This window comes from Aspergillus lucknowensis, assembly GCF_044049455.1.
Source record: "Aspergillus lucknowensis strain CBS 449.75 chromosome Unknown BJX67scaffold_4, whole genome shotgun sequence".
Lineage (NCBI taxonomy): Eukaryota > Fungi > Ascomycota > Eurotiomycetes > Eurotiales > Aspergillaceae > Aspergillus > Aspergillus lucknowensis.
In genome coordinates, this window is record NW_027263548.1 from 806715 (window position 1) to 828966 (window position 22252).

The following is a 22252-nucleotide window of genomic DNA, read 5'->3' on the forward strand; positions in this document are numbered from 1 at the left end:
TATACTTTCCACCCCCTTTTACTGTGACATCCCGCCAACCCTGCAATTTCCACCAGCGTGCAAAGCAAACAAGGTATGGTTTGATGCCAGATTGGAGTTTTTATTTTTGTTTTAAGGTTTGGGTTTGGTTATTTAGCCTGTTTGTTGTGCAAGCTGCCATCCTCTCAATCATTGATCAGTCTTTTTCTCACTTCGTTGCTCTCCTTACCATGCATCTTTCTTTTATTTGCTCACTTTTGGCCTTGAGCTTGCATGCCTCTGCGTGGATCCACCCTGGCCTGCTGGTCACAGACTCGGACATCACCCGCATCCAAGCTAAACTCGCTGCGGAAAGAGAGCCTTGGGTGAGCGCTTGGGCATATTTCGAATCCCTTTCCTTCTCAAGCAGCTCCTACACCCCCAGTGCCGTTTCCAACATTGACCGTCCCACAAATGGCGATGTCCTCTGGCACGATGCCGCGGCAGCTTTCAACCTGGCACTTCGCTGGCGAGTGACACAGGAAGAAGAATATGCCAAGGCAGCTGCTGCGATTCTCACGGCGTGGGGCAACGAACTGACTACATTCTCGGGCGGGGATGACCGCTACCTTTCTGCGGGCCTGCAGGGCTACGAGCTCGCCAACGCAGCCGAGCTGCTCCGCGATTATGCGCCCTTTGTGGAGGATGGCTGGGATGCCTTTGTCAACATGGCCGTTAACGTAATCCTTCCCTTGAATTTCCGGTTTCTCAACCATGAAGAGCCGTCTGAACATAACGTGCTTCACTTCTTCGCCAACTGGGAACTCGCGCAGGTAGCGTCCGTCCAGGCCATTAGTGTGTTGACCGAGAATACAACGGCCTGGGATTTTGCGATTGACTATTTCAAGAATGGGGATGGCAACGGTGCTATCGGCAATGCCATTACCAATCTTGTCGAGGAACCAGGGACTGGGACGCTGCTGGGCCAGGGTCAGGAATCAGGTCGCGATCAGGGCCACTCTGCTCTGGATCAACAACTTCTCGCCGCCATTGGGCAGCAGGCTTGGAACCAGGGGGAAGATCTTTTCTCCCTTAATGATAGCTTGATTCTTCGCGGGTATGTTATGTAACTTGCCTGGTCGCCTTGTTTGAGGGCCTGGGATAGAAGCTAACTGAATATTTCCCGATCTAGGGCGGAGTATTTTGCTCGATACAACCTTGGATACGATGTCCCTTTCGAACCCTACACCAATGGCATAGTGAGTTTTACTGATATCAGCTCTGCGAGCCGTGGTGCAACCCGCCCGACCTGGGAACTTCTGTACACGCACTACATACAGATCAAGGGACTCGAAGCTCCGTGGACAAAGGCATACCTGAACTACACTCTGGAGTCTTTTGGTGGTCTTTATGAGAAGGGCATAGGGTATGGCGAGGGATCCGGTCATTATGATGGTGTTGGTTGGGGAACGCTGCTCTACCGCTTGGAGGAGTCCGATCTTGAAGCCATAAAGCAGGGCACAACGACTACAACGTCTCAGGGGCGAACATCCAGTAGCTCTGTTTCTTCTACCTCGTCAGTCATAGCATCGCCCTCTGCTACCGCTATTTCGACAGCGACACTGTCAGTATCTCCTATTGTGAACAGCTCGACGGGTTCCACGGTTGCTACCACTACAAGCACCGTCACTGATGCGAATATCACCAAGCCAACCCCTGGACATAGTCACGGTCACGATCATTCCGGCCACAATCATCATATCGATCACGCTGAAGGCCGTTGCAGAGCCTAGACAATGACACCGAAGAGTAGTCCATGGGACAACTCTAGTAAAAAATGACGAAACCCCTACCTTTGCGCAAGTCGGCCACCAGCGTTACCCTGATAAAGAAATGCGCGAGGCAGGAGGAGACAGCTCCTAAAGCTACAAATGGCTGTGTATACTCCCACTGATAGTTTTGAATATTATCGCACTTGTACCTCAGTTCAATCTGGGAACAGATCAAAATATGTCTCTTTATATTTTGTTATATTGTTATCACCCTAGAAGCACACTAGTGCAGATAGGAATAGCGCCCGGTAGACAAATTCTCCATGTTAACCTGTTTCTTTGATTAATTTCCCTGTTACAGGGTTAATGATGTCAATGTCTTGTCCTCGCATAGGGAGTTAGCTTTCACCGGGGTATGGTAATCCTGCAGGGTTTATACTAATCTATAATATTACAAGATCTATACTACCTGTCACACTAGTGAGTAGACAGGCATCAGGAATGCGCGATAGAACCCAGGGCTAGTGATACTGGCTCTTGGCAAGATGGAAGCCACCTGACTACACCATTTTTAGACTACTAAGGTCTGCTCCTTCTTTCGGAACACGCCCCGACCTCTCGAGTTCTTGGAGGTACAGCCTGTGCTGTTGCTATAGAGGCTAATGGGCGTGGTGTTGATGTTGAGCTCATGCGAGCGCTCGTGGAGCCGGGTCAGCGTGGTGTCGTAGTTGTCTAGCAGCATAGCGAATGGGGGCTCGGGAGCAAGGCAGTAGCCAATACATAGCGTGGGCACGCCAGACTTGGCGACGATGTTTCTAAGAGTGGAAACTCGTGTGGTTTTGCTTGACATACTTGATACTTGCCTTTTATGCTATTTCTCTACACCAATTCTGGTCATTACATAGCTATTACAGTAGTACAATTGTACATGACCCACGCCAGAGTCCAATAAAGCAGAGTTATCTGCAAGGTTGACGTAGAATAGTACCAATAAAATATAATACCTTGTGGTTAACATATAGAGTGAATCTCTATACCCCCTTCGCCGCCAATATTTGGAAGACCTCTTCCAGTGCCTCCCGTTGATCCTTGACCGCGTAGCCGTACTCGCGCAGTTTATCCTGTAGCTTCGTGGCATCTAGGACGCAGTGCGCACGCGGGGCCTTGAGTATCGCAAGCATCTCGTCGAGAGTGAATGTGTCCCATTCTTGCTCAGGCCGGATGTATTGCTTTGCGAGCTCCATGATTTCCACGTTGCTGATTTCACCGGGATTGACCTGTTTATCATTATTATTATGAGAAGTTAGTGTTTTTTTTTCTTGGTGCTGTTGTGTGTGGGGAGGACCAGCTTGAACCACTCGAGTAAGCAAAGGGGAGATGATAACATACGAAATTGTAGATGCCCGTCTCGCCGTGTTCGGAGAGGATAATCGCGCCGGGGAGCAGGTTCGTTAGCACCGTACCAGACTAAAACGGCAAATTAGCATTTAGGGCTTATACCTATACATATTGTTCAGAAAGAGAGCCAAACCCCAGTAAGATCAATAATCTTTCTAAACCCCAGCAACCTCGTAATATGATTATCCTTGTGCATCACCGCCGCAATGGGCAACCGAACCCGGAGAAGCAGGAGGTTCGGATAGTGCCGAATCGACAACTCACTGAGTAGCCGACTCCGATTGTACCACGAGCCCTGGAAGAACGGCTCGTCCGTCTCCTTCCAAGGCGGCCGCTCATCGCCGGGTAGGGTATTGTATATGCATGCGGAACCCAGGTGCGTGACGTGGATGTTGCCGAGCTCGTGGCAGACGTCGACGACGTTTAGCGGGCCGAGGACGTTCGAGCGGACTGTTTCGATCTTGTGGTCTTCGCACCAGTCGGCGTTGGGGGTGCCCCGGACGCCGGCGCAGTTGATTACTCGTGTTGGGGTGTGTTTTGTCAGTTCGCTGGGGAGGGCGGGTTAGTTCAAGTTGTTTGCTGTGTGTTGACTTCTTAGCTAGAACTCTTACCTGAGGACTTGCTCTCGACTTTCTATCCGCGCTCTGGACATAATGACCTTTTTGCCCTCCTGGAGGAGAAGATCTTTGATTTGGTTCGCAATGAATCCGTTGCCTGGCGGGTTTAGAATTAACATCACTCCAGGGTTGAAGGACAGGCAATCGAACCCTACCGAAGATCAAAAAGACTTGACCTTGCGACGATCCATTGGTTGCTGCCATTGTGGTGTCGTTGAGTTGCACTCGAAGGGGCGAATAGATGGGACTGTTTGCAGAGGCAGCTGATTGATGAACGGACTGCTCGCGAATCCTCTCATATGTTGTGAGAGACAACTCAAGTCCGTCTCCGAAAGAAATCAGATTGACTGGCTCGGCTCCGAGAGTGAAGGTGGAAGCGCGTCGACTCCGATGACTCCGGCGGCAGAACACGAGCCATCAGGAGTCAGCTGTCTAAACTACCTGCTTCCGGAGTTATCCAGAGTCGGACATGCAGTAAATAGGAAATAGGCTTTGGAAGCTCTCATGCCCAGCCACGCAGCGCATGGACAGTCCCCTTGCCGAGTTCGCAAAGCCATCTGCCACAGTCTCCCACAGTCAAGAAGATCCGTGGGGTTGATGCATATCACACTTTGACGGGCTGTTGGGAACCGAACTGTGCAGACAAAGGACAATGATTCCCCCTCAAAAGGAAAAAGGAAAGAGCACGATGCCGTTTGAAAAGAACGGCACCCAGAACGGCACCCAGAACGGCGCCCCTGCCTCCACAAATCTGATCGGCACCACCAGATTCGAGCCCCGGACAGACATAAAGACTATTCTCATCACGGGAGGCATGGGCTTCATGTACGTGTTGACTGCCTTCGGGAACATACCCAGAGCTAACATTATCATCACACCAGCGGCGGCTGGGTAACCCGCCATCTAGCAATGCACTACCCTGAATACACCATCGTCTGCATGGACAAAATGAGCCTGGTCTCCTCGCCCGCTAACATCCACTGCCTGGCCACATATCCCAACTTCCACTTCGTCGAGGGCGACTTAATAGACCAGGCCACAGTATCTCAGGTCCTCTCAGAGTACAATATCGACTGCGTACTGCACTTCGCTGCATGCTCGCACGTCCAGAACTCGTTCGTAGACCCCGAAGCCTTCACGCTAAACAATGTGGTCGCGACACAGCGGCTGCTCGATGCGATTCGGCTCCACAAGGGTGCCTGCCCTGTGCGGCGATTCATCCATATTAGTACCGACGAGGTCTACGGGGAGGCCGTTGATGGTTTCGTCGACGAGACCACGCAGTTCATCCCGACGAATCCGTATGCGGCGTCCAAGGCCGCGGCGGAGATGTACGTGTGGGCGTACGCGAAGTCGTTTGGGATTCCGGCCCTGGTCGTGCGCAGCAATAATGTCTTTGGGCCGGGACAGTATCCTGAAAGTAAATAACCCGCGCCACCACATTGTAGTATTTATGCACTGGGGCGAGCTGACGATTTGCAAACAAACCAGAGCTAATCCCCCGCTTCTGCACACTCCTGGGCATGCAACAGCCGCTCACGATCCAGGGCTCGGGCCTGCACGTGAGACGGTATTTATACGCCGCGGATGCAGCCGACGCACTCGACACGCTCCTCCACAAGGGCGCAGTCGGCGAAGCCTACAACCTCAGCGCATCCTCGGGCGTAACGAATCTCGAAGTCGCGGTGCGCATGCTTCAGCTGTATGGCTACACGCCGGCAGACTTCAAGAACCACCTGGTCTGGATCCCGGATCGGCCGTTCAATGACCATGACTATCAGATTGATGGGTCGAAACTCGAGGCGCTGGGGTGGCGCCAGCGGACTTCGTTCCCGGAAGGTTTGGCGATGACGATGGACTGGTATCGGAAGAATACGCAGGTTTGGTGGCCGGATGTTGAGAGGGAGATTAGTCTTAGTTCTACGGTTACGGCGTGTGAGGATGATAGTGGTGGTGGGGGGGTGCGGAACGGATGTAACGATAACGATCCAAAGGCGTAAGGGGTCGCTAGTCACTCGATCAGTGTATTTAGATGAAAGTTATCTAGATGTGGAGCGGTTAGAGCGGTCACGAAGCACGGGAAACAAGGAGGCTAGTAGACTGGTATTCAGCGTCCTCGCAGTCCCTGATCTCAAACTCGACCCCCGTAAAGCCAGTTTCAAGCATCACCTTGTCCCAAACGCTCGTTGAGACGTTCGGACTCATCCTGCGATCTTCCTCCTCGCCCAGCCACCAGCCTTCAAAGAGACCGAATATCAGCTGCATGTCGGCTACATCGCGTGTCGTCTCAATGAGGAGCAAAGTGCCGCCGGGCCTTAGCAGCTTTCGGAGGTTCGTCAACGTGCGGGATAGAGACCGAGTCGCATGCAGCACTAGCGAGGCGAGAACGAGATCAAACGATCCAGGCTCAAATCCCTGTTCCTCCGGGTCACTCTCAATATCCAGCTTGCAAAAGTCCATATCCGGAGCCCAGGAAGCTAATTTTGCAGTCGCAGCTGGGAAAAACCCCGTCGAGACGTCGGTGAAGGTATAGTGCGGATACTCCTCTGCGTCCGTCTGTTCGACCATGGCGTCAAAGGCCTGCAGCAGCACTTTTGTCGCCCCCCCAGTCCCGGCACCGATCTCGAGGATTCTTGCGTCTGGATGACTCCGTGCGTAGACCTCGCCCACTTGTCGGAGATGTTTGTAAGTCCGGTCTTTCAGCTTCGGATACTCCATGTAGTACCGACTGAGGAGGTTGTTCTCCGTGACGAGCTCCAGCGAAGTCGTCTCGCCGCGAAATACCTGGACGAGGTGGCGTCCGACGCGAATCATGAGTTGTGCAGATGCATCTCCTGTGCCTCCGAGGTAGTCTAGTAGAGCTTGTTTCGTTTCGGGCGTGTCACTCGCCCAGCTCTCGCTTCCCGCTGCTGCGGCCTTGATGTCGCCGCGGTTTCCGACTTGAACTGTGTGGACCATCCAGTCGTACATGGCTCTCCGATGCCATTCCCAATATTCTTGGTCGTCGTTCTTCAATTGATTGACGGACGCGTCGATAAAGTGGAAGGCAGAACGCACCATCGCCTCTTCGAATGTGGCTTCCGATTCGGTGAGGTGGACCTGGATCGATGGTTTTAGGGCATGGAGGCGTTGCAGCCACGCATCGTTGGGCAGTTCCATCGCCGTCATTGTCAAATTGATCTGGTTGATAGGCTGTGTAGGGAGCTGGCCGATCGAAAATAATATGTCTTCGAGCGGAGACTGACGAGCAAAGCTTCTCTTCATGATTGCAGATCGGTGAATGGGTGACTCCTGGTGGGGTCGGGGCTGACTCCGGTGCTTTTTTGTGCAATGGACATGCATGCCCTGTCATTTCTTTCCCTGCTTCACCAGAATTGAAAATTATCCCTCCTTTTGTTCCCAGTCATTGTTCGCTCCCTCGGCGTCGACCTCCCTGGATCGCATCGAGAATGCAATCCTACTACCAATTCCGCCGCCTCCGCCAGGAGGTCCAGGAGGATCTGAATGAAGCGCGACGAGCAACCATCTCCGCCTCTCCCAGCGAGACCAAAGAAACAACGATCGATCCAGGCCTTGTTCCGGGCGTGACTGTCTCGCGCGCAGACGAGGAGGGCGACGACAGTCCCGTTTACGTGGTCGGCTGGAAAGACAATGACCCCAGTAACCCACTGTCATGGAGCATGCCCAAGAAATGGCTGGCCATGACAACCTGCTGCTTTCTCGGGATCGCATTTACAATTCCCACCTCGATTGAGGGTCCGGTGCAGCCAGCTTTCGAGGAGCATTTTGGCGTCAGTCCCATGGCTGGGTCAATGACGACCGGTATTCACCACGCTCCCTGCAATTGTCTCGCGTGAATGCTCATCTCTTCTCTCCAGGGGTCTTTCTCATCGGCGTTGGCGTCGGATCGCTCTTCTCAGGCCCCTTTTCCGAAACCTTCGGTCGCAACATCGTCTACTTTGTTTCCATGACCGTTGTCATGCTCTTCATCATGGGTAAGGCACTGGCCCCCAACTTCGGCGCGGCGCTCGCCTTCCGGTTTCTCTGCGCGCTTTTCGCGGCGACCCCGATGACCGTCGCAGGCGGCACGATAGGCGACATTTGGTCCCCCCTGCAGATTCCGTTCAGCCTGCCGCTGGTGACGATTTGCGCATACGCGGGTCCCATCCTCGGCCCCGTCATCGGTGCATACACCCCCGAGATCGGCTTCGTTTGGGCGGACTGGATCTCCATGATCATCATTGGCGTTGTGCTCGTGTTCGTCCTCATCGCCCAGCCAGAGACATACAGCCCGATCCTGCTCGAATGGCGCGCGCAGCACCTGCGCGAGCTGACGGGCGACTCCCGCTACCAGGCACAGCATTCCTCAGCCAGTTCGCTGGGCTCGCGACTGCTGACCAACGTCTACCGACCGTTTGTGATGATCTGGACCGAGCCGATTATTATCGTCTTCACCTTTTACCTTGTCCTCCTCTACTTTGTGCTCTTTACTTTTCTCAATGGCTATACCTATATCTTCACGGAGCCATATGGTATTTCTCTCAGCTTGACCTTCATCCTCTGGGTGGCGATGATGCCCGGTGTTGTAGTCGCACTCGCGATGGTCCCCGTCATCTACCATCTCACCAACAAGACCGCCGCAAAGGCAATGGCAGAAGACAAGCCTCTTCAGCCCGAGGTCTCGCTCTACTGGGCGATGGCGGGAGCGTCGATCCTGATGCCGGTCTCTCTGTTTTGGATGGCATGGACTTGCTACGTAAGTCGTTTCGCTGATTCCTTTCATTCATCAAGACCTCGCTTTCTAACGAAAACAAATGGTGTCCCGTTCAGCCCGATATAAGCATCTGGTCCCCAATCGTCGCCTCCTCCGTCTTCGGCTACGCGCTCGTCTGCATCTTCACCACAACCTACATGTACATCATCTTCGTGTACCTGCAGTACGCCGCGTCCGCGCTCGGGTTTATGACGTTCGCGCGCTACGTGGTCTCGGGCGCCCTCAGTCCGGCGTCGATCAAAATGTACGACAATCTCGGCCCCCACTGGTCGCTGACGATTGTGGCCATCATTGCGACGTTCATGGCGCCGGTGCCGTATGTGCTTCATCGCCATGGACATAAAGTGCGCGCGATGAGTAGGAATGTGCAGAATCGGGCTTGATGCATATGCTTGCGAAGGGTTGATTGATATCTCAGAGCTTAGCGGGGTTTGTTTCACGACTGGCATGGCGAGGCTGCGAGGGTGCAAAGGCGCATCAGGTTCCCGACGCTTTTCTTTCGCCAATGTGTCACTCATAAAAACACATTAGTTATGTGCGTAATTGGTCCAATCCTCCACCAGGGACTTCATCCTGTCGGCAACTCAAAAGGTGGAAAAGCAGGTGTCGTTGATGATTGGATAACCGGGTTCCACGGGGCAATCCTGATCCCTGACTCTGACCTGACCTGACTAGCAACCCGGAGTAAACGTTCACTGTGCATCCCCTGACTCCCGTCACACCGACTGACCTTCCCCGCTGGGGGTAGGGGGCACCTCCGCTCGTATCCGTGTCCGAAAATTAGAAGAAGATCCCAATCCGTCACGCCCCAAAAAAACATTCCCAACGTCGAACACCTGGACGCGAACCGGCATGGGTCTCTTCCGCACTTCTGCTTTCTCAGTCTGTTCCTGGCACCCATCGTCACGATGGCTTCACTAGATACAGCCGCATCAACATCAACCATCACACTCAATCCCCTTGATTACATCCCACCACGCAACTACGTCCGTGTGTTGTTCCCGTTCCCGCTTGATCCGGGGGTCGAATACAGCGTCGTGTACGATGATCTGCAGAAGTCCCTCCGCAAGACGTTTGTCCAGGAGCCCTGGGCAAGCGGAAAGATCTTTCGTCAACCGACAACGGCCGCGGACTGGAGGCCCGGCCAGTTCGAAATCCGGTTTCAGCAGCCTGATCCAGCTGGAGATGGACCTCCGCCACATCAGCTTCACTACCATGAGCTCGATACAGACTGGAGCTATTCCGAGCTCCGTGAGGCCGGGTTCCCGAGCGAGGTGTTCCCTGAAGAGACGCTCCTCTTGGCTGCGCCACGGTTAGGCGATGTCGATGCGGACGGCGGTGCGGATGTCTTGCTGGCTCAAGCCAACTTTCTCCCTGGGGGCTTGTTACTCGCCCTGACGACGTGCCACGCGGCGACCGATGGAGCGGGGATGGTGGGCCTACTGAAGCTATGGGGGGAGAACTTCCGCGAGCTGCATGGTCGTGATCGCGAGGGGCAGATTGCGGCGTCGCCATTCACAGCGGAAGATCATGATCGCGCTCTTCCGGATCGGATTTGGGAGAGAACGCGCTCCGCTTCAGGTGAAGCGGGCCAGCAGGCAGTTTCTGATGATGATCCGTGGCTAAGAGGCCTCGTATGCCTTGACTCGGACTATCCTGGGGATGATATGCCCGGGATGACGACACGACCAAGCGATTCACTGCAGCCTCCTGGTGTGCATGCCGCTGATGGAAGCGGGAGTGGTGATGGTCGTGGCCGCATGCTCAACCGCATCATGTTCCTCTCAGCGCACGACCTCGCGGCACTCAAGACCGAATGCGCTTCCTTCGTGCCTGCACCATCTAGTCTCGAGTCGCCCTCCGAATCTCCCTCCCCACTCACGGTGAGCGACGCCATCAACGCCCTCCTCTGGCGCACCCTCCTTCGAGCCCGCGTCGCAGCAGCAACGACCCGATCGCCAGCGGCTCCTCCGATGGATCCAATCTCCGTCTTCGAATCCCCCGTCGACATCCGCAGCACCTTTGGGCCCGGTTTCCCCGCGCACTACCTAGGCAACTGCTTCCTCCTCAACACAGCCAGAATGCCCCTCGCCGACCTTATCGCCCCCGCCACACCACTCGGCCTGATCGCACACGCCCTCCGCCAAAACGCCGCGCGGTTGACTCCCGACGCCGTGCAAGCCGCCTATGGCGTCCTCCGCGCAACGTCCGATCTCTCGTGCGTCCGGGGGCGCTTCGTGGAGCGCGTGGACTCCTCGGATCTCCTCGTTTCGAACATTATGGCGTTTCCGGTACGTGAGATTGACTTTGGAAGGAGGTATGGGAGTGGGGTTCCGCAGGCGCTTCGGGTGTTGCATGGCCAGTATGCGCCCTTTGTGCGGCTTGCGCACATTCTGCCGATCAGCCATGCGCATGGCGGCGTGGAGATTAGCATTAATCTGTTTGAGGATGAGATGGGATTTTTCGATCAGGATGATGAGGCTTTGAGGTTTTTGGTGCCGGTTGAGGTTTGAGGATGAGTATCCACGTCCATGTCTGGTTGGGGATTTTGCTACTTGGGTCGAGGTAGCTACAGGTTTATCCGTATCCCAGATTCAAGCAGGTATGCGCCTGCTTTGGCATTGTTATTCTCACGTACTGATCTAGCTTGTTTCTGGCTGTGATACGATACCTGTACTAGTGCCTACTGCGCAGATTTTTGCAAACTTTTGTCATGCCACTGGAGTGGTGACCCCGATGATTTCCCTCGTTTGGTGGGTTTGAAATCCTCGACGTGGTCAAAGGCCTCCAGGGCTCCGTGCGCCGCCTTCCTAAATAGGAAATAGAGCTGATTCCCGAAGAGCTTCGGGAATCGCGATATCGCGCGATTTCTTGGTGGCCAACCACCTCCACCACCATGCCTATCCCCGAACCGACCACGCCTCCGCGGGCCCCTGAAAATTCAACACGACTGTCTTCAAGTCATTACCCTTTGAGATGCCGGTTTTACCTATGAGCAATAGAGTTGAATTCTTCGGTCCGACAAGGCTTGGGTATATTCAGGCCATTATACAAGAATCTAGGTTACAAGAAAGGCACGAGAAGCGCGAGATGAGAACTGACTTTGTACTTCTTGCCTGAGAAGACATGGATGGATATTCTGGGCTATTTTTATCGCCCAAGTAGGGGTCCCTGTCTTTTCTGGGAGAAGGAATGGGGAACTATTAATACCGAAAGATAACATATTTCCCGGGCGGTTCGGCCATCCCGGGCACGCTTTCAGGCGGTAATAGATGCAGAAGGTGGCTTGAGAAACTGTGAAATCATGTCCTTTTATATTGAGCATGGATGGCAGAATTCGCAGGATTCGAACTAGCGAGGACCCCCGTACTCGGGCAATCAGGAGGGTCAACCACAGTAATCATCAAGCACGTCATGTTACAGAACACGAGCCAGCCCTCTCACCACATGCATTCGCTATTGGCATTGGGTGAAATCCAGTGGGATCTCGAATGAGGGCGTGGCAGGTTCGGCAACGTCGGTGTTTGCGACCTTGTTCCCAATGAGCTACGACCGGGCACTTGAACAAGGATCCGCTACATCTGCCTGAATATCTTATCGGGGATACTCCGGACCGCTGCTCGTATTTCCCTTTGTCACCCACATATACGAGCGCCCTCGGTGTGCTTGCCAATCAACCAAAACGGACCATTTCAAGCCCACTCTTCTGTTGATAGGTTGTGACACACCCCTTTGCATTATCCCACCGGATTGAAGTTTATGGCCGGACCCGCGTCCGAACATTCCTTGAGGACAGAGTCGGTATGTACATGTCCCCTTCCACTTTCCCCGCCGTCGCAAGCCATGACAGACCCCGATTGACAAAGAACGCTCTTCCAGGAAAGTTAGAATATCAAATCAAGCGACCCATAAGATTGGGCCCAGGCTTTTGGCTTTCCTCACTATCAGCCATCGGCTTGCTGCCTCATCCGCATCGTTCCTTGTTTTGTGCGTGCTCCGCTCAACTCACCATACCAACCCCCATTTTCTTTCAACCGATATACGGGATCTACGCGAGAACGGGTGCAGCCGAGAAGGCTGAAGCCTCATAAGTGGGCCGATCGACGCTGACGTGAGTCTTATCCTTTGAAAAATAAAAGCCTCTTTTTATCGACGAAAAAGCGCTGGACTGTATATATAGTGTTGAAAATGTTTTCGGCTATCCAATGTGATAGTTATACCTGAGAAGCGCTGAAATAATCGGGTCCAGAACAAACCATTGCGGCCGCCAATTATGGAACACTCGACCTCTCCACGGCCCTCCTCCCCTACTACACCTGCACCTTCACCTTTGCCACAGAGATGCATGAGGAAGGGTACCTGGTCCCCAGCCGAGGATGCCCGGCTCCGCGAGGCAGTCGCCAAGCACGGCACGCGCTGGGTCTCAGTCGCAAGCGAAGTGCAGACACGCAACGGAGACCAATGCGCCAAACGGTGGAATGGGAAATTGAATCCAGGGTTGGATCATAGCCCATGGACGCAGGACGAGGTAAGCTTTGAAAAAAAAAAAAAAAATGGCAGAATATGTACCAGCCGAGCCCAGAGAGAAGAATGACTTATTTTTTTTTTCTTTTTTGAGTGGTTCAGGACGAACAACTTCTGTGTCTCGTCGCCACGTACGGGAACAATTGGAAGTTCATGGCAAGCTCGTTCTTCAACGCGCGCGCCCCGCTTGCCCTTAAAAATCGCCATTCTTTGCTTATGAGACGGCTGAAGCGAGGGGGACTAGAACAGTGTGGTAATGATGGTGTTAGTCCTTGCACTACCTGGCCTTCTGCCTCTAGTACTTCCTCTAGCAATGGGTCAATCATCGCTCCACCTCCAGAAGACGACCTGGCCATCCTGCAGACCTTGGGAGGTGATGGAGTACCGTCGTCATCGCCGCCATCGTGGGGGACGGGGACGTCGAGAAGAAGCATCAATTCCACTTGGGACGCCAAGTCGAACCTGACCTGGCCGCCACCGCCGAGCACTGCTCCTGATCATACAGAAATGGAAGTGGAGGACCCGATGATGTTGATTCCGGACCTCAGCTGGGGCGAAATCAGGCAGTCCCCGAAACCAAAAGCGACCCTTTCGGCTTCCCACAGCGTGACTCCAAACTCGGAGTTCCAGCAACCCAGTGACTGTGGTACCGCGGCCAAAAGCGTTGAATATTCGGTGACTTGCCAGCGAGCGAATCTCAAATCACTGGTGACGCATTTGGTCGCGGCGGCCATGTCGGAGACAGCAGACTGTGCGGCGGAGGAGGACCAGGTGACGCTCACATTGAGTCTGAAAGGTTGAAGAATGAGGGACTAGAGACCACAGGATGTGGTAAAAGGGACAGCTCGCGCAAAGTGTTGGATCAAGATCTCATGAGACAAGAGATAACCAATTTCAACAGAGAAATTTGTACACATGACTTGTGTGAGGCAGCTGGTCTGGCCTGGATTGCCTGTGGATCCCCAAATAGGATAGGGCACGAACAATGCATACGAAGTACGGCACACGATTCTCGTGTCTGATCAATGACCTTGGTGGACGAACACTACATATGCTGAATCCAGTCAGTGGGTAGTCATGGCCCTGGGCCTCTGTAGTTAATCGGAGTTATTTAATGCAGCCGTGAGAGTCACTAGGCCGGAGCATAACTTCGTGCTTTTGACTCCGCATAACTCAGGAATGGCGGACTGACTCCGGGGCCCTGACTCTGCTGGGTCTCGCCGAAGGAGCAATCAAGAAGGCTTCGATGCATGGCCGACTATGGTCTGCTCGAGTCATCCCCTCCGCCAGAGAGCGATACGGCGTTCTTGAAATCAGAATAGATGCTCGAGAATCCAGCAGCAGCACGAGATGACTGATTCAAGCCCGCCGATACAGCCGATTGCTGTCACGGGGCTGTCGTTTCGACTACCCGGTGATGCAAATGATATCGATGGACTCTGGAAGCTCCTGGAGAGCGGCGAATCGGCTTGGACACCTGTGCCTCAAGATCGGTACAACGGGGAGGTTCGTTTGATACGGACAGAAAAAAGTATTGTCCTAGCTAACAGCCAGCCCCCCGTTAGGCTTTCTACCACCCCAACGCAGACGACCCCAACGGCACGAGCAATCACCCAGGAGGCCATTTCATCACCCCGGACATCCGCAACTTCGACCATGCCTTTTTCCAAATCTCCAAGGCTCAAGCCGCAGCAATGGATCCGCAGCAACGAATGCTGCTGGAGCTGACCTACGAGGCACTGGAGAGCAGTGGGATCTCGCGCGAGGCCGTGGCAGGTTCGGCAACGGCGGTGTTTGCGGCCTTGTTCCCAATGGACTACGACCGGCACTTGTACAAAGATCCGCTCCATCTGCCTGTGTATTATGGCACAGGGGTGGAAAAGGCGATCTTATCGAATCGGATCTCGCACGCGCTGGATCTGCGCGGTCCGTCGATGACGCTTGATACCGCGTGCTCGGGGGGGTTGGTCGCGTTGCACCTGGCTTGTCAGAGTCTGCGCAGCGGGGAATCCGATACGGCCATCGTCGCGGCGTCGAATCTGATCCTCGGGCCCGATCACTCGGTCGGTCTGAGCAATCTGCATCTGCTCAGCAGTACGGGCCGCTGCTACCCGTTCGATGATCGCGGCGACGGGTATGGCCGTGGTGAGGGCGTTGTCGTGCTCGTGTTGAAACGCGTCGAGTCTGCTCTGGCAGACAGAAACCCAATCCGGGCGGTGATTCGAAACACAGCGGTCAATCAGGACGGGCTCACACCGAAGAGTATCACATACCCTAGTGGCCAAGCGCAGGCGGATCTGGCCCGCAAGGTATATGCGCAGGCTGGCCTGCGCCCGGAGGAAGTCGCCTACGTTGAGGCACATGGGACGGGCACTCGAGCTGGCGACAAGGAGGAGCTAGGCGCCATCGCTGAAGTTTTCACTGGCTCATCATCAGATCGTGCTGTGCCTCTGTATGTAGGCGCCACGAAGGGCGCGCTTGGCCACGCTGAAAGTGCAGCCGGGCTGGCCAGCCTGCTGAAAGCGCTGGTGATGCTTGACCGGGAGCTGATCCCGCCTGTCGCCGGCTTTGCGAACCCTAAGCCGGGCCTACCGCTGGAGCATATTAAAATTCCGACGGGGACGTTGCCCTGGCCGCATGCAGCTGGTGTGACGCCTCGTATTTCTATCAACAGCTTTGGGTTCGGCGGTACGAATGCTCATGTTATCCTGGAGCGTGGACGGCGACCTTCTGTGGAGTCTGTTCATGACGAGCCTGAGAGTCATCGTCTCTTCACACTGTCAGCACATAGTGCAGCTTCGCTCACAAAGATGATCCAAATTCATCACAAGTGGTTCCAACACCGCGGAGAAAAGGAGTCGCTGGCAGACATCTCCTACACCCTCCTCCACCGACGCTCGGCTCTTCCATACAGATTCAGCGTTGTAGCCCATGACAAGGCTTCGCTTCTCGAACAGCTTGGACAAAGCCTCCTGTTATCAAAAATAAAGCCAGTACCTTCGGAACTTGATCCCGTTGCCGTGTTTACAGGCCAGGGTGCTCAATGGGCAGGCATGGGCCGCGAGCTGCTCCTCGCCACAACCCCATCCAGCATCTTCCGCGACTCGATCCGCACATCGCGCGACGTCCTCCATAGGCTAGGCGCCAACTGGAATTTAGATACAGAGCTCCTGGCTCCGGCTGAAACGTCCCGCCTCGGCGAAGCGGAGCTGGGCCAGCCCGCAACGACCGCGGTGCAGATCGCACTGATTGCGCTGCTGCGTGCACAGGGCATCCGCTTTCAGGCGGTGGTGGGTCACTCGAGCGGCGAGATCGCGGCCGCGTATGCTGCGGGTTATCTGTCGCACGAGACCGCGATCAAGGTGGCTTTCCACCGTGGGGTGATGGCTGCGGCTGTTGCTTCGAAGGGGGTGGGACCTGGCGCGATGATGTCCGTTGGTCTGGGAGAGCATGAGGTCGCTCCGTATCTTGAGGGTCTGTCGACAGGCAAGGTTGTCGTTGCGTGTATGAACAGCCCTCAGAATGTGACTGTCTCTGGTGACGCGGATGCCGTTGACGAGGTTGCTGCGCGCCTTGTGGCAGCCAGACAGGAGATCTTCCACCGTAAGCTCCTGGTTGACACAGCGTATCATTCGCATCATATGCGCGCCGTCGCTGAGGAGTATCTCTCGCGGCTTGGAAAATTAAGCACTCTTGGTGGTAATGGAGTGTGCTTGTTCTCCTCAGTCACCAGCCAGCTCAAGACGTCTGGCTTCGACGAAGCGTACTGGATTGAGAACCTCGTTTCCCCGGTTCGATTCGCCGACGCGCTCCAAACGCTCGCCAGGTCGCGACATCGCTCAGACAAGCACGTTTTCTTCGTCGAGGTTGGCCCCCATTCTGCGCTCTCAGGGCCCGTCCGGCAGAGTCTCCAGCACGAGGGTGTCCCGGCATTCCCCTTCGATTACCACGGGGCTTTACAGCGCAACATCAGCGCCACCGCCGCTGTGCTCGCTCTTGTAGGCAAGCTCTTCGAGCGGGGCATGCATATCCACTGGGATGAGGTTTCCGCCCTTGCACCGGGCGCAGATACCGCGGTGGTGCGGCACGACCTGCCTGCGTACTCGTGGGACCACTCGACGAAGCACTGGCACGAATCGCGCCTCGCGCGCGCATATCGACTGCGCGAGGAACCCTACCATGACCTTCTCGGCGTACCGCTTACGGAGTCCACGGACCTCGAGCCACGTTGGCGCCACTTCATCAGCCGCGCGACTCTGCCCTGGCTGGCGGACCAGGTCGTTGATCGGCTCGTCATTTTCCCGGGGGCAGGGTATGTTTGCATGGCTATTGAAGGCGTGGCGCAGCTATCTCGGCAGCGCTTTCCGCAGCGCACGATTGAGACCCTGGCCCTGAACGAGGTCTCGTTTAACCGCGCGCTCGTGGTCCCGGAGCGGGAGCGCGTCGAGATGCAATTGAGGCTACAGCCGCGGGCTGGATCTTCAGATCTCGCGTTTGCTTTTAGCATTATCGCGCTCTCAGCCCTTGGGGGCGAATGGTATGAACATGCCAGCGGAGTAGTCGAGGCTGTCTTACGGCAGGAAGAAAAAGAAGACGTCCCTGCTATTCCTCCGACACAGACAGAAGAAGGAGCTTCTGCGTCATTGCCTCAGCTTTTACCCGGCAGCGAGACAGTGCCCAAAGAAACCCTCTATGGAGGAACTATGGGCGCAGTAGGATACACATACGGCCCCGCATTTGCCGCCCTCGACTCCCTGACCATCACAGGCGATGGCTCGCACGGCTCGTCTTCATTCGAGATCGTCGACGTGGCAGCCTGGATGCCAGCTCGCCACCAACGCCCGCACATTATCCACCCTTCCACGTTAGATATTATCTTCCATAGTGCCCTGCCACTCGCCGGTCGACGGTTGGGCCCCGGATCCATCGTGCCCGTTCACATAGGAGAGCTTCTTATCTCTGTGACTCCCACCCTGGCGGAGCCGGGTTCGAGGTTGGACGTGTCGACTACCACTACGTCCAGCCATTTCCGTACTGCGGCTTTTAATATGACTGCCCGAGCTGGCAGGGACCCTGCAATTTCGGTCACGGACATAGAGTTCCGGAGTCTGGCGTCTTCTCAATCCGACCGGGCTAAGGAAACCCTTGATAACCGGGTTCAGGAGCGGCAAATATGTTATGAGTTACAGTGGAAGCCTGATATCAATTTTATGCGATTGAAAGACCTACTACCATCGAAGAAGCCGTGTCTGACCGATATCCTTGCCCACGTCGCACAGAAAGGAGACCGCGTCTCGTCCACTGCCATCGGTCTCGGCGCAAGTGTGGATCTAACTCATGATTTCCTGACAGGCCTACTACACTCCATTGCAGCCTATGATTTCGTGGATGTCACGCCGGGTCGTTTCGACGATGCTGTTAACCGACTCACGAAGCAGGTGCCCATCCAATACCGCACGCTCCGTCCGGCTATGGACCCTGTCGCCCGCGGGTTCGAGGCTGGCAAATATGATTTTGTCCTGGCTGGGTCGGCAAAGTGGCTTAAGCAGGCTGCTATCCTGGTCAAATCCAGTGGGCTGGTGCTCCTCGTGCTAAGCGAGCGTGAGGCCAAGGAGGACAGTTGGAGGCTGAAAATGTCCCAGCTTGAAGAACTCCTTGCCTTTCGTGAGGACGGTGGGCGACTTGTCGCAGTTTTAAAGCCTGATATTCCCACGGGAAATCCAGCCAATATACACATCTTGACTCACTCAGTGCCAGAAACTCCTCCTGCGCACTGGGTTTCTGCCCTGGAAACGGGACTGGCGACCCCCCCCAACACCAAAGTTGCGATTGATCCACTCGGTCTCGAGGCTATCGAAGCTATCGAAGCGCTCCCCGCCGACACCACCATCCTTGTCGTGGACGATCGACCCGACCTGCCAATCCTCAATGACCCTACGACTTTCGACGCCGCTAGGAACCTCCTTCTTCAGAAGCCCGCGCGCATAGTCTGGGTGAGCCCGAACGACCCGGCTCCGTTCCATCAGATCGAGGGTGTCGCGCGAACGGCACATGCTGAGAATGACCATCTCCGTCTTGTCACCATTCATGTGTCGCCAGATTTGCTAGTGGCTAGCCGAGACGCCGGTAATGCAGAGCGACTGGTGAAGCTGGCTGCACGTGCATTGCAGCAGGTCTCCGCTGACAGTAGTACTCATACGGAACGCGAGTATATCATTCTTTCGGACGGCGCCGTCCTTGTGCCCCGTCTTGAAAGGAGCGAGAGACTCAATCGTGCTATTGCGGGAGGAAGTATCGGTCCGGAAATTGAGAGTCATCAATTCGTCGATACAAGTCGCCACATTGCCCTCCCCTTGGGTGGAGAAGGACTGTTTGAGGACGAGCATGCTGCTGTGAGCACAGCCAGCACCCCGTTGGAGAACGAATTTCTTGAAATCGCCGTTCAATCCTTCGTGCTGTCAAAATCAAATACACGAACCACGCCCTTGGTGCCCTATATCGGTGTCGTTGTAGCCACGGGCACCAACGTCAATCCCCTGTCCGAAGGGGATATAGTTGTTGCACTGGCTCGTAAACTCGGTACAAATGCGCTGCGCATTCCCTCTTCGCATGCTCGCCGTCTACCACCAAGCATTACCCCCGCTACTGCCTCTGCTTTCCTCATCGACGTCATGGCCGCGACCTATGCCTTCCGCGACCTCGCTCGTGTGCTTTCAAGTACTGGGACTGTGTTAATCCACGGTGTACGCACTACCGCAGGACGGGCCGCTGTTGCTGTTGCCAAGTCCATCGGTGTGCGCATCATTGCAACTGCACCGGATTCGACGCAGGCTCGCTTGATAGGAGAGGAAATCGGCATCCATCAAGATTCTGTGCTTTTGACTCGTCCATCCATTCATCGACGCCTGCCACGGGATGTCTTCCCGGAAGGACTTGATGCCGTCTTCCAGGCTGATGATAGTGCGCTCCCGGTGGAGGTACTAGGCCACATCAAGCTCTTTGGGAGTCTTGTTGCCCTTAGTAGTAGCCGTAGTCAGTTATCTGCGACGACGGCGCATCATCCATCGGTCTTCCCTGCTCTCCCACCAAATGTCTCGGTTCATTCTGTTGATCTCGCCAGCCTGCTACATAGTCGCCCTGATCTGACGGCTGATCTTCTCGCGTCTGCCACGGCAGTGCTGGAGCATATCCAACCACTCTCCGGCGCTGAGGGACTTAGCAATACCATTCCCGTGATGGATATCTCCCAGACCGCAGACGCTCTGCGGATGATCAACTCCGGGCTCCAAACCAAAATTGTGCTCCAAGCTAGCCCTACCTCGCTAGTCCGAGTACTCCCCACGGCCAGAGCGAAACCCGACCTGTGGCTCAACGAGGACGCAACATACATCATTGCAGGGGGTCTCGGCGATATCGGACAGCGGTTCCTCGCTCGAATTGCGCACCGTGGAGCGAAACACATTGCCACGCTCTCCCGCCGCGTCGTCGATGCGGATAAGTATCGGTCACTGCAGGAGAATCTCGAGTGCATCCGACCGGGAATCCGACTTTATACTCTTCGCGGTGACATTACATCTGAAGTCAGTTTACAGGCTGCAGCAGCTGCACTGTATTCCCAAGGTGCGCCGCCGGTCCGGGGGGTTATTCAGTGCGCGGTTGTTATGAATGTATGTTTCCCTCCACCAAGTGCTTTTTTTCCGCTAACTTGGCTCATTACCGTAGGATCGCCCACTAGAACTCGTCAATTATGACGACTTCGCTCATACGACGAAGATCAAGGTCGACGGCACGTTGGCTCTCCATCGTGCCTTCGCTTCGCCGGACTTGGCTTTCTTTCTGTCACTCTCCTCCGTCGCAAGCATTGTAGGCGCCAGCGCCGAAGCCGGGTACAACGCGGGAAACGCCGTTCAGGATTCCCTTGCCCATCAGCAGAAACAGCACCTGGATGTGAGGCAAGGGGGAGGCATCCCTTCACGCGGTTGTCGCTTCCTAACCGCCAACCTGGGCTGGACCGAGGGGGCTGCCCTTACAGTGGGGGATGAGACGCGCCAGGCGGCGCTCCGCCGTGCGGGGTTCTGTCTAACCACTCTCGACGAGCTGACCCAGTTTATTGACTATATTCTTGCTGCGGCACTGGACGAGACTGCGAGCGTCTCACATGCAATTATCGGCTTCGACGCGGAGTCCCTGGAGGGGGCCACAGCTCCTAATGGAACGATCAAGTCTGCGCTCTTCAGCCAAATCCCACGCCACGCTTCCCATCTAACAAACGGTCAAGCCAATAGTGGTGAGGATGGCGCCACCCGAGCAGCCGCAAAAACATTCCAGCAAGTCGTCTCGGAAGGCAACGCCGAGGCGATCACGGAGTTCATTTCCAGCGCTGTAACGGGGCAGATAGCGCGCCTGATGTCGGTGGAGGCAAGCAGCATCGATCCGCGCCACGGGTCCATCATGGCGCTCGGGCTGGACTCGCTTGTTGTGGTTGAGCTGCGGAATTGGATCATGCGCGAGTTCGAGGCCCCGTTGCAGAGCTCGGAGATTTTGGCGAAGCAGACAGTTTGGGGACTTGCAGAGAGGATTGTTGGGAGGTCGGAGGTGCTTTCTGCTGCTGCTGCTAGTGAGGGTGCGAGCAAGGAGTAGGTCTTTTCTTTTAGTCCAACAAACCAACTTTATCCACTCATACACTTGATCTACTCGAAACGCGATACCTGCGTCATGTTGAAAGGCTTGGAGAGTGGGGGGAGGAGAATCGGAATTTCTGCCACTCGTTTGCAGGCTGCTCTGCATAAATAAAAGCGGTTGTAGTGGGATTGCACTATGCCAACAGGCCGCTAGACAACATGGCACATCTCATGGCAGAATACCTCGAGCATGTAGCCTGGGTGTGGTTAGTGTATCAAATGTTCATATCTGGAAGCGCTGAGGATCGTACAATCAGTCACCCCCAGAGCCTCAGCTCAAAGGATATATATAACTCAAGCCTATTCCCCTCTTCAGGACCCCAGGCGTAGACTTAAGGACAGGTATTAATGCCTTCTCAAAGAAGGTCCTCCTGAACCAGTTATTTTTCATGTTTTTTTTTTTTCTTTTATATGTTGTGCCGGTTAGCGGGGCGCCGGAAACCGCGCCCCTTGAACCGCCGCTCTGCCTCCTGCCACCGCCTGTCCCATGCGGGAATCCCACTGCCCCTTCCGGTTTAGCGTGTCCGT

The 22252-nt window shown here is 55.1% G+C and overlaps 8 protein-coding genes across 8 annotated transcripts; 6 read left to right on the plus strand and 2 right to left on the minus strand.

The window, feature by feature from the left end:
* Positions 1-434: 434 nt before the first annotated feature.
* On the plus strand, positions 435-1931 carry BJX67DRAFT_343759 (uncharacterized protein). Its single transcript, XM_071028185.1, has 2 exons — positions 435-1075; positions 1151-1931. The coding sequence occupies exons 1-2, from the start codon at positions 687-689 to the stop codon at positions 1749-1751; spliced, it is 990 nt and encodes a 329-aa protein (XP_070890163.1). The 5' UTR covers positions 435-686; the 3' UTR covers positions 1752-1931.
* Positions 1932-2761: 830 nt separating this feature from the next.
* On the minus strand, positions 2762-3949 carry BJX67DRAFT_377788 (UDP-4-keto-6-deoxy-glucose-3,5-epimerase/ UDP-4-keto-rhamnose-4-keto-reductase; the record flags this gene model as incomplete). Its single annotated transcript, XM_071032199.1, has 5 exons — positions 2762-3007; positions 3120-3197; positions 3262-3676; positions 3740-3842; positions 3901-3949. The coding sequence occupies 5 exons, from the start codon at positions 3947-3949 to the stop codon at positions 2762-2764; spliced, it is 891 nt and encodes a 296-aa protein (XP_070890164.1).
* A 484-nt stretch (positions 3950-4433) lies between these two features.
* Positions 4434-5745, plus strand: BJX67DRAFT_377789 (dTDP-D-glucose 4,6-dehydratase-like protein; the record flags this gene model as incomplete). Its single annotated transcript, XM_071032200.1, has 3 exons — positions 4434-4570; positions 4627-5165; positions 5237-5745. The coding sequence occupies 3 exons, from the start codon at positions 4434-4436 to the stop codon at positions 5743-5745; spliced, it is 1185 nt and encodes a 394-aa protein (XP_070890165.1).
* Positions 5746-5812: 67 nt separating this feature from the next.
* On the minus strand, positions 5813-6913 carry BJX67DRAFT_377790 (S-adenosyl-L-methionine-dependent methyltransferase; the record flags this gene model as incomplete). Its single annotated transcript, XM_071032201.1, has 1 exon — positions 5813-6913. The coding sequence occupies one exon, from the start codon at positions 6911-6913 to the stop codon at positions 5813-5815; it is 1101 nt and encodes a 366-aa protein (XP_070890166.1).
* Positions 6914-7164: 251 nt separating this feature from the next.
* Positions 7165-9082, plus strand: BJX67DRAFT_389889 (MFS general substrate transporter). The gene is made up of 3 exons (XM_071034562.1): positions 7165-7567; positions 7624-8501; positions 8576-9082. The coding sequence occupies exons 1-3, from the start codon at positions 7195-7197 to the stop codon at positions 8900-8902; spliced, it is 1578 nt and encodes a 525-aa protein (XP_070890167.1). The 5' UTR covers positions 7165-7194; the 3' UTR covers positions 8903-9082.
* A 345-nt stretch (positions 9083-9427) lies between these two features.
* BJX67DRAFT_377792 (uncharacterized protein) lies at positions 9428-11032 on the plus strand (the record flags this gene model as incomplete). Its single annotated transcript, XM_071032202.1, has 1 exon — positions 9428-11032. One exon carries the CDS (start codon positions 9428-9430, stop codon positions 11030-11032), a length of 1605 nt encoding a protein of 534 aa, XP_070890168.1.
* A 1760-nt stretch (positions 11033-12792) lies between these two features.
* BJX67DRAFT_377793 (SANT/Myb-like DNA-binding domain-containing protein) lies at positions 12793-13844 on the plus strand (the record flags this gene model as incomplete). The annotated part of the gene is made up of 2 exons (XM_071032203.1): positions 12793-13047; positions 13146-13844. The coding sequence occupies 2 exons, from the start codon at positions 12793-12795 to the stop codon at positions 13842-13844; spliced, it is 954 nt and encodes a 317-aa protein (XP_070890169.1).
* A 336-nt stretch (positions 13845-14180) lies between these two features.
* Positions 14181-22127, plus strand: BJX67DRAFT_389895 (type I polyketide synthase). The gene is made up of 3 exons (XM_071034563.1): positions 14181-14549; positions 14609-20710; positions 20766-22127. The coding sequence occupies exons 1-3, from the start codon at positions 14394-14396 to the stop codon at positions 21681-21683; spliced, it is 7176 nt and encodes a 2391-aa protein (XP_070890170.1). The 5' UTR covers positions 14181-14393; the 3' UTR covers positions 21684-22127.
* The last annotated feature ends 125 nt before the right edge of the window (positions 22128-22252 follow it).